This window comes from Pteropus vampyrus, unplaced genomic scaffold (genome assembly GCF_000151845.1).
Source record: "Pteropus vampyrus isolate Shadow unplaced genomic scaffold, Pvam_2.0 Scaffold67, whole genome shotgun sequence".
NCBI lineage: Eukaryota > Metazoa > Chordata > Mammalia > Chiroptera > Pteropodidae > Pteropus > Pteropus vampyrus.
The window spans coordinates 2,036,967-2,046,210 of NW_011888848.1; the positions used below are offsets into that span (position 1 = coordinate 2,036,967).

The 9,244-nt window shown below is 38.3% G+C and overlaps 1 protein-coding gene across 1 annotated transcript in view; it reads right to left on the reverse strand.

Moving 5' to 3' along the window:
- Nucleotides 1–840: 840 nt before the first annotated feature.
- Nucleotides 841–9,244, reverse strand: part of LOC105293005 (cytochrome P450 2U1) — a 19,163-nt gene continuing 10,759 nt past the window's right edge. The window contains exons 2-5 of the mRNA XM_011361461.2: nt 7,611–8,246; nt 5,224–5,385; nt 3,885–4,052; nt 841–3,156 (exon numbers count right to left, since the gene is read on the reverse strand). Of these exons, the coding sequence (XP_011359763.1) occupies nt 2,978–3,156; nt 3,885–4,052; nt 5,224–5,385; nt 7,611–8,109 (1,008 nt within the window). The 5' untranslated portion in view covers nt 8,110–8,246 and the 3' untranslated portion in view covers nt 841–2,977. The remainder of the gene's footprint in view (nt 3,157–3,884; nt 4,053–5,223; nt 5,386–7,610; nt 8,247–9,244) is intronic.

Genomic DNA, 9,244 nt, shown 5'->3' on the forward strand with positions numbered 1-9,244 from the left:
TAGCATTATTTACAATAGCCAAGATATGGAGACAACCTGTGTACATCGACAGATGAGTGGATAAAAAAGATGTAGTACATATATACAATAGAATATTACTGATCTATAAAAAAGAATGAAATCTTTCCATTTGCAACAACATGGATGGTAGAAGTATTACGTTAAGTGAAATAAGTCAGACAGAGAAAGACAAATACCATATGATTTCACTTATAAGGAATTTAAAAAATAAAATAAACAAACAAAACAGAAACAAACTCATAGATACAGAGAACAAATTGATAGTCACCAGATGGGCAAAAAATGTGAAAGGGATTAAGTAGTACAAATTGTCAGTTATAAAAATAGTCACAAGGAAGTAAAGTACAGCATAGGGAACACAGTCAATAACATGGTAATAACTATGTGTGGTGTCAAATGGGTACTAGACTTATTGGGTTCATCAATTCGTAAGGTATATAAATGTCTAATCACTATATTGTATACCTGAAACTAATATTATATGTCAACTGTAATTTAAAAAATAAAATAAATTTTAAATAATAGTTTGTCACAGGAATTTGTGTAGATTCATCCCTCCCTCAAATAATGCTGGTCTTTGACTTGGCAAATAAGAAAACTGGGCTGTGATATAGTCCTGAGAGTAACTTTGCTCTCACAGTTACTCTGAGGAGATATTTTTAAAGTATTACCCACCTGTAAATGCTTAAATAATACTGTGGCCATCTCTCCTTTCCAGAGGTCTATTCCCTCTTCCATTTCCTAACTTGATATCTGGTAAGACAGATTTTGTTTAGCAGTTAAAATAAAACAAGAAACAAAAAACCAGACATGACACTATCAGAGTTAAAATAGAATGTTTAATAAAAGCATAAAAATTATGCTAAAGATGACTAAAAATTAGATATTAGGCTGACTTACAAAATACTATTATTTTTACATTTCGAACATCATAAAGTATAAAATTGTAAAATGTTAACGTGTATAAAGCAAGCATTAACAGTCCTTTCAGTGATATAGATGTTTATCACATAGATGTTTTTAAAGTGTTACAGTTTGAGGCATTATATTTAAGAGTTTAATAAACAACTGATTTCAACATACTTTTCACAGAAGTTATTTTTCCTCAAGTAACCTACAAACTATTTTGGTAGCAAAAGTCGAAATTAAGCATATATAAAATTAAGGAATTATAAACTTGCTAATGCCGAGTATTAATACAATTCAAAAGCATATGAAATTTCAGATCAGGAACAAACTTTCCTACTTAAGCTGCAGTGTAATCCACACACGCGTCATCTCAAATCCATACAACAGTTGCTCCATTTACTCAGTTTGTTCCTGGCCATTTAGTTTTGTTTTGTTTGTTTTTTCTAAATTAACAAAAATCCTCAAGGCACTAAAGATTAGCCTGTCTTTTATTTATCCATATTGAAAATGTGAGGGGTAGACTGCTATGGGATCAAGTGGCAGCAGTACAGAGAAGTGGTTTAGAAAGAACTGTCCCGTCACAAAGACTGGTGGGTTTGAAATGAACAATAGTATCTTTTGACTAGGTGCCTTAATGTTTCTAAGCCTCAGTTTCATCAGCTACAAAAGGACATCTTCTTCACAGATTTTTTGTAAGGATTATGTAAACCTACGAGTAAAGCATTATTATGTGGTGCTAGCCGAAGGAAAGTCTCAAAAAATAGTTGTTCATATTATCATGATTACTTCTATATAATTAAAGAATACTATAATAAAGCAAAAGGCTAATCATTCTTTGGAGTATGTTCTCATTGGGAGAAATATTGGCACTACTGCGCAGGACAACTCTTCCTTGTACAGGATTGCTTAGACATTTAGCATCCTGGCCTCAGAACTGTGAAAGGCCAGTAGCACCCCCATCATTGTGATAAAGAAATTTTTATTCACACATTTCCAAATGCCACCTGAAAGAGGGCATTACACTGTTCTTGAAAACTGTTTTTCTAGAAGGGTCTTCTTTATTAAGGAACAATTTCATTCTCTTAATAAGAATGCCTTCCTGTCTTTGAGAATATTCAAGGATGAGATGAATTCGGCCTGGTGGCAGGGAGAACAGGAAAGTGCAGAATGAATCCTTTCCTGATGAATCCCAGTATCAAAATTCCTGAGCTCACTATTCAGGGCTCAAGTCAAAAGGCAGAGCTGTATCTTTGCAAGTTAACTCAGCAGGAAGGAATTCTGCCACGAAGCCACTTCTTCAGCTAAGCTCACTGTTTTTGTACTTGAAATAGAATGTAGACATGTCAATTCAGACAATAACCTTTCCTCAACATACTAGACCAGAGTCCACTTTCTCCTATGTCTTCAAAAAGTAAAAACTAAAATCACAAATAAAAAGATTAACAATAACAAAATATGCTCCACAAAACTGAAATAGGGTCTGTGTCAAGGAAAGCTCTCGGCCTAAACTCATATCCTTCTCGGACACAGTATTTAAATCAGAACACCATCTTCATGTTGTCACAAGTCTTTAACGGGTAGGTCTTCCTTCTGCTCCTGAGTTTGTTCTCCAGAATGAAAGTGTTTTTGATGATTTATATGTCAGAAGGATATGGGACATTTGACCTTGGTTAGTGCTGAGAGATAAAAGGCAAGTTTTATCACCCAAGTTTTTTTTACATATAAAATGACTAAGGCACTGAGATGAAATGAAATGAAATGAGATGAAATGCTCATTGGCGGAAGCATGGGAAGAACATCCAGATCTCCAGCTTTCCAATCCAGTACTTGGCTCCCATCCCCTGAGTCACAGACAAGCATTACTGAAATGGCTGATGTATCCTGCTGAGGAATCCTCCAGAGTGAAAGCTCCTGTATTCTCTACCCTCTTTCTGGTTTCTCTCTAGTCTCAGCCTAGCCTGGATCTTTTGTCAACTGCCAAAGGTAAAATCTGTTTAGAAGGACATGTATTCACTTTCTGTTCACCATCTCTTCTTGAAGATGTTCTTTATCTCTTTGAAATGATTAGGTTAAATGGGTGTGGGGCTAAAGTGAGACCATATTTTCCAGTCAGGATGGGCTTCTTAGAATCCTTAGGTAAAGTAAATGTGAAATTCTGCATTAGGCTCACAAACATCAGAAATAATTCCATTTTTGCCAGCTGCTCTCCCATACACACCCGCTTTCCTGAAAATGAGATCAGAAAAAAAGTAAGCAGCATAATACCATCTCTTTCCTCTCTCAAAAAGGACATAGTTATATGAAAAAATCTAAATTGAGTGTTTTAAATACAGATATAGATTTAAAATACAAATACCATATGCCCTCCTACAATATATGATCAGAATTTTTACATACCATATCCAACATTTTAACTCCTACTCATAAAAACATCCTCATCCTAGACAGGAACTAGAGACAGATCCAACGTGACGGCTACCTTGTCTCCACCTACTTGTCTACCTACTCATCTCTTTCCTGCACTCTCATTTGGAAGATTAGGGAGAAAATAAATCACATAAAAATCCCTGGAACATTCCTTTTGTATAGAAAGAATCCTACATGTCCTAATCTAGGAACCTAAAAGAGGGACTGCTGAGAATGGAGAACCCCCCGCCCCCCGCTTAGCAGCAGGTCAAAAGTTGCTCTTAACTCCAGCAGTTCCCTGGGACTCATATAATCACCCAACAGTTCAGAAAGGAAGATTTCTAGTCATATTTAAAGATCTAAAATCAATTGCTTTCATTTTGTTTTTAACATAGGAAATGAACATAATGGAGATGCATTATCTTATCTCTTATATTAGCTTGCCAAGAAAGAAACATTTTTAAAACAATAACATGAGATAATACAAGATGCTTCTGGTTTTATTTCATTTTTAATTATGTGATTAAGAAAATAAAAGTTGCACTGACCTATCCCAAAAGGAATAAATGTTTCTTTTTTAATAAGTTGTCCTTGATCATCCAGAAATCGATTAGGGTAGAAATCATCAGGTTTCTCCCAAATGGCTGGGTCTCTGTGCAAGGACCACAAGTTGGGTAATATTATTGTGCCTTTAGGAATAGTGTACCCTAGGAGCACTAAACAAACAAACAAAAATGGTGTCATTCAGCGTGCTTTTACTAATAGTTCTCTGTAAACATCGCTATCTGAAAAACATCTAGTTACATTCCTGAGACTAAACTTTGAGGTACTTGATGGCCGGGGCAAGACCTTATCAATTGGCATTCTTGTTTTCATACCGCCCCTAGACCCAGCCTGAGACGGGGCACAGGAGTTGCTCCAACTGATGTTGAGTTAATGAATTAAATCAAACCACGAAAACATTTCAATTAAGAGAAAATGCCAAAACAGAAATCACTGGACATTCCAGGTAAACTTTGCAAAGAATATAAATTCCTAATACTTCCATGAAACTTTACAGTTTAGAGTCTTTTATGTCCACACAATAATATGAGGAAGGTAAGCTAAAGTAATGTACATGGAAGTCAGGACTGCCTCTCAACCAGCTGATGAATTCATATGCACTTTAAACAATGCCCAAAAGATACTGCACACTCAGCGTATCTACTATGCACCAAAGAAACTGTTAGGTGATTCAACGTCACTTCAAAGTGATTGCTTACTACAACTGTCTCATAGCTAGATTTCAGACCATTACATCATGAGCTGTCTCCAGAGGAGGTAAATTCCTTGTTGTGAGGGATGTGTATAGAGAGTCTGAGTGCTTATATGTCAACGATATGACCAAATAGACACATTTCACCGTAAGTAAGAGGTCGAAACAGAATCGGATGGCCTCTTCTAATTCTTTAATATTTATACTTCAGTTGCAGAATTATATGAATTGAAGTAGGATAATTCCCAGTTAAAATCCTTAATTCCCCATTTAGACTAGCTCTTCTGACCTCTAAGAGGAGGACTGAGAGGTTCCTTTGTTAATTCTGGAATGTCTTTTGCCAATGCAGCCACCCTAAATGGCGGCATAATTCATTTGACCAGTGTAAGGATGCATGCTCTTAAGGCTAGAGAGCTATTTATGAAGCAAACTGTGCTGGAATGCTAGTACAAGAAGTAACGGTCAACCGTGGGCTAAAGCATTCCCTGGACATTTTACTGCCCATGACACAATGCTAAACCATCAGAAGGATCATGCTAGGTGATGGCCACCATACCCACACCTGAATGCCTATGGATTAAGGGGCTGTGCTTCCCTTCAGGGCATTCAAAGGAGGAAGACCCTAGACTTGCCCGTTTTCTCCGAGGTCATGTGAGGAATGGAGAGTGGCACCACCACAGTCAGTCTCTGCACCTCCATGATGGTGGCTTCTGTGTAGGGCATCTGGGCCTTGTCAGTGAGGGAAGGGGCTCGGTCGGCACCAACGACCCTTTCGATTTCTTCGTAAACCTTTTCTATATGAAAGGAAAGAATAAGCCAGAAGATAAGCCAGGAGTGAGTTGAGACTGCCCTATGCTCACTTTCCATCACCTTGCACACACATCTGGTAAGATGGCAGTCCAGGCCTGACTTGGCCTCAGGGAAGGGAAGCATTGGTCAGATCTCTCAAGTCGAGGCAGCTAGTCCCAGGGCCCCTGGGCCACCCTGTGACTTTGAAGGAGGATAACAGAACAGATAGAGGGGCAAAAGAGAAAGCACCGTGTATTCAGGAGCACTCTGAATCATTCTCTCATGTGAACAATAGACTGACTCTCTAAGCTTTTATATGTGACAATGTGTGGTAGCCCAACATGACCCTCAATGACCCCTGCCTCTTGGTTTTCTCATTCTTATGCAGTCCCCTCCCACTCTGTACCAAGTTAGTCTGTGTGACCAGGAGAATAGGAAGAAGTGTTGGCATGTCGGTTCTGAGTTTAGGTTCTAAAAGACACTGTGGCTCCTTTCTTGGCCCTTCACTCTCTCTCTTGGGTCACTCACTTTTGGGGGGATGGCAGCTGGCAAGTCAGGCAGCCCTATGGAAAGTTCTAAGTGATAAGGCCTGCAGCCAATGGTCCAGTGGATGAGCCATCCTGGAAGTAGATCCTTCAGTCCAATCAAGTTAACAGACCACTGCAGTCCCAGTCAAATCGGACTACAACCTCATAAGGAATCCTAAACCAGGACTGCTGCATCTCTGACCATTCTCCACTGTTGCATTTCCCTCCAACTCTCAATGCAACTGGGAGAAGTTCTCCCAGGAGCTCAGCCACTCCTGGATTCCTGATCCTCAGAAACTGTGTGAGATGATAAATGGTGGTTGTTTTAAGTAGTTAAAGTTTGGGATAATTTGTTACTCAGCAATCCAGGCAGGCATAATCTATACACCACGGGCAAAAAAATAGCCCCTCAAAGACGTCTACAACATAATCCTCTACAACCTGTGAGTATATTATCTTACTAGGCAAAAGAGACTTCCCAGATGGGATTAAATTAAGGACCTTCAGATGCGGAGGTTATTCTGGATTCTCTGGGTGTGCCCAATCTAACGGGTTTAAAATTTAAGAACTTCCCCCTGTTGACTTTAGAGTCAGAGGGAAACATGACAGTGGAATAATGGTCAGAGAGATGGCACATTTCTGGCTTCAAAGATGGAGGAAGAGGACCATGAACCAAGGAAGCTGGAAATGGATTCTCCTCGAGGTCCTGCAAGGACCGCAGCCCTGCCAACATCTTGATTTTAGCCCATTGAGATGTGTTCGATTTCTAATATAGAGAACTATAAGATAACAAATTTGTGTTGTTTAAGTCACAAGTTGGTGTTAAGTTTGCGATTATTTGTCATATGAGCAATAGAAAAGTAACACACTATTCTTCCCTGTATTCTTCTGACATGAACTCAACTGACATTGAACTGCCACTAACACTCACTTCCAATTGGTATTGACGTGATAGAACTAGCTGTATGACCTTGTGAAAGTTATATAACTTCTTTGGGCCACTGTTCTCTATGTTCAAATCAAGACGAATGGGTTCAGATGATCATTATGATTCCCTTCGGCTCTAAATTGTTATTCTCTAAAGTTTCTTCTCCATCACAGATTCCGCACAGAATCAGACCTGTAGAGATTTGACTCTTTTCTTGTTTTGTTTTTTTTTTTTTTTTAAAAAGTGCAGCTTGCTACCAGCATTAATTTAACATCATGCATAGGAATGCTACATTTTCTAGGTGATATTTTCAGCAATCGAGAATTACTATATTTTGTAAATGAAAATACCACTACTAAAAACAGAGTGCTATAAACAGAAGAATGTCATTTGTTTCCAAAGACTATTGATGTACTAGATTGATGCGAAAGTAATAATAAAAGCAAGATAGTTCGTGGAAGACTTTGGAAATAAGGTTAGGACTAATATGAAAGTTATCTCGGGGTAAACACTGCAGCTGCAAAGCGCCGCCAGCGAGTATTCTCAGGGCAAAGGGGAAATGGGTTAAATCAGGGGCAAGCAAATATGAGTGTCCAGAAACTTGGATTTTCACTGTTAATACCATATCAACTCTCTATGAGTTGCAAGTATTTCCATTTTGTCTTCCAGCCTGAAGACAGTGCTTAGTGCTAGGAGCCAGAGGGTCAGCAAGGTTGCTGACCCTAATTTAAATAACCTGGTTTTGCCATGAATAAGGGAAAGATCTATTAATTACCTTGTATGCCAGGGTTCAGTGACATATACAGAAGGCACCAAAGCAAAGAGTTAGTTGTGGTATCAGTCCCAGCAATGAAGAGATCCCCAATGATATAAAACAGGTAATTGTCATTAAAACTACTATTGCTATTGTTTTTCTTCTCTTCATCCACATGGAGAAGGTACATGTCAATGAAATCCTGAGGGTTCTCAGCATCCAGAGATTCTCGATGGTCTCTGATGATTTTTTTAAGGAAAGTGGTAATATCCTTTTCAATCTGTCTCAATTCCTTAAACGGTCCAAAGGGAAGGTAATAAAACCAGGAGCATATGTTGATCAGCTGGAGTTGGTTGTTCAGAGAGACTTCTAACCCTCGTGACATAAAATTAAGTATTTTCTTAAACTCGCTGTTGGTGTAATCAAAGCGCTGGCCCAAGCTCAAGGAGCAAATGATGTTCGCGACAGCGTTGTTGATGATGGGGAAAGGGTTGAAGGGGCCTTCTCCATGCTTTTGCATTTCCTCTTTCACGTATTTGAACTCCTCAATAATCTTGGGCTCCAAGCTAAGCTTTCCTAAGCCAAAATGACGAAGAATTGAATGAGAGAACTTCCTCTGTTGTTTCCAGACTGGACCATAAGGTGCAAATACAATCCCTGCAAAAGAACACCAAGAAAAGGTGAGAGAGAGCAATAACTGATAATACTGACCAGGACTTACCAAGAGGTGTATTCTGTATTTCTCAAGTCACCTATACAAAGTTCATATACAGATAAAGATCAACAGCCAAGAAGAATGATTAGCAAAATATAGTTATAAGGTAGTATATGTTTCTAATAACAAAAATCATATGCAATTTGATTAGGAAAATTAGCTATAAAGATTATTATAGATACTAACCCCTGGTGAAACAAAAAGCAATGAGTTTCAATTTCTAGGGTTTGTGTAAATTTCAAAATCTTATTTTCATAAGAGTGAATCCAAGCTTAGAAAAAATTCCAGGCTGGATACCACATGAGGGCAGGTATAAGATCTGATTGTCTCATCATTAAAATCCCAGCTTCTGGCATAGTGCGCCTTACAAAGGATGAGCTTGTTAAATATGAGCTGAATAAATATGAGCCCAACTGGCTTGGAACACTGGCCATCAAACTTTGGAATCAAATAACTGGCAGGTAATCTAAAATGTCTGTTGTTGGCAAGAGCCCTAATTTAAAAACATCTGAACTCCAGGTTGTCCACAGCTACATCTTATTTGACTCTCCCTTACATTATGCATCAGATCCAACAGAACTGCAACAGAATTGTTCTCAGATAATCCTTGTTTCCTGCCCCCTGTTCCTCCTCCTATCTTCCATGGTGTGTGCTTCATTGTTTCAGCCAGTTTTCTTCCTTCCCCATTTTTAATCTACTGCATTTCTGCTGCCTTCAAGAACATGCTTCATTCACTTAACAAATACTTCTGAACGTCTACTATTTGCCAGGCACCGGGACCAAGAACAATAAAAGTAATTACTGTTACTTTATAATAAGATATATAGAAACTATCATAAATCTTAACACCTAATAAGGGAAGTCCTCACCCCCCAACTTTGTTCTTTTTCAAAATGGTTTTTGATTATCCTTGGCTCTTTAATTTTTTATAAAACGTTTA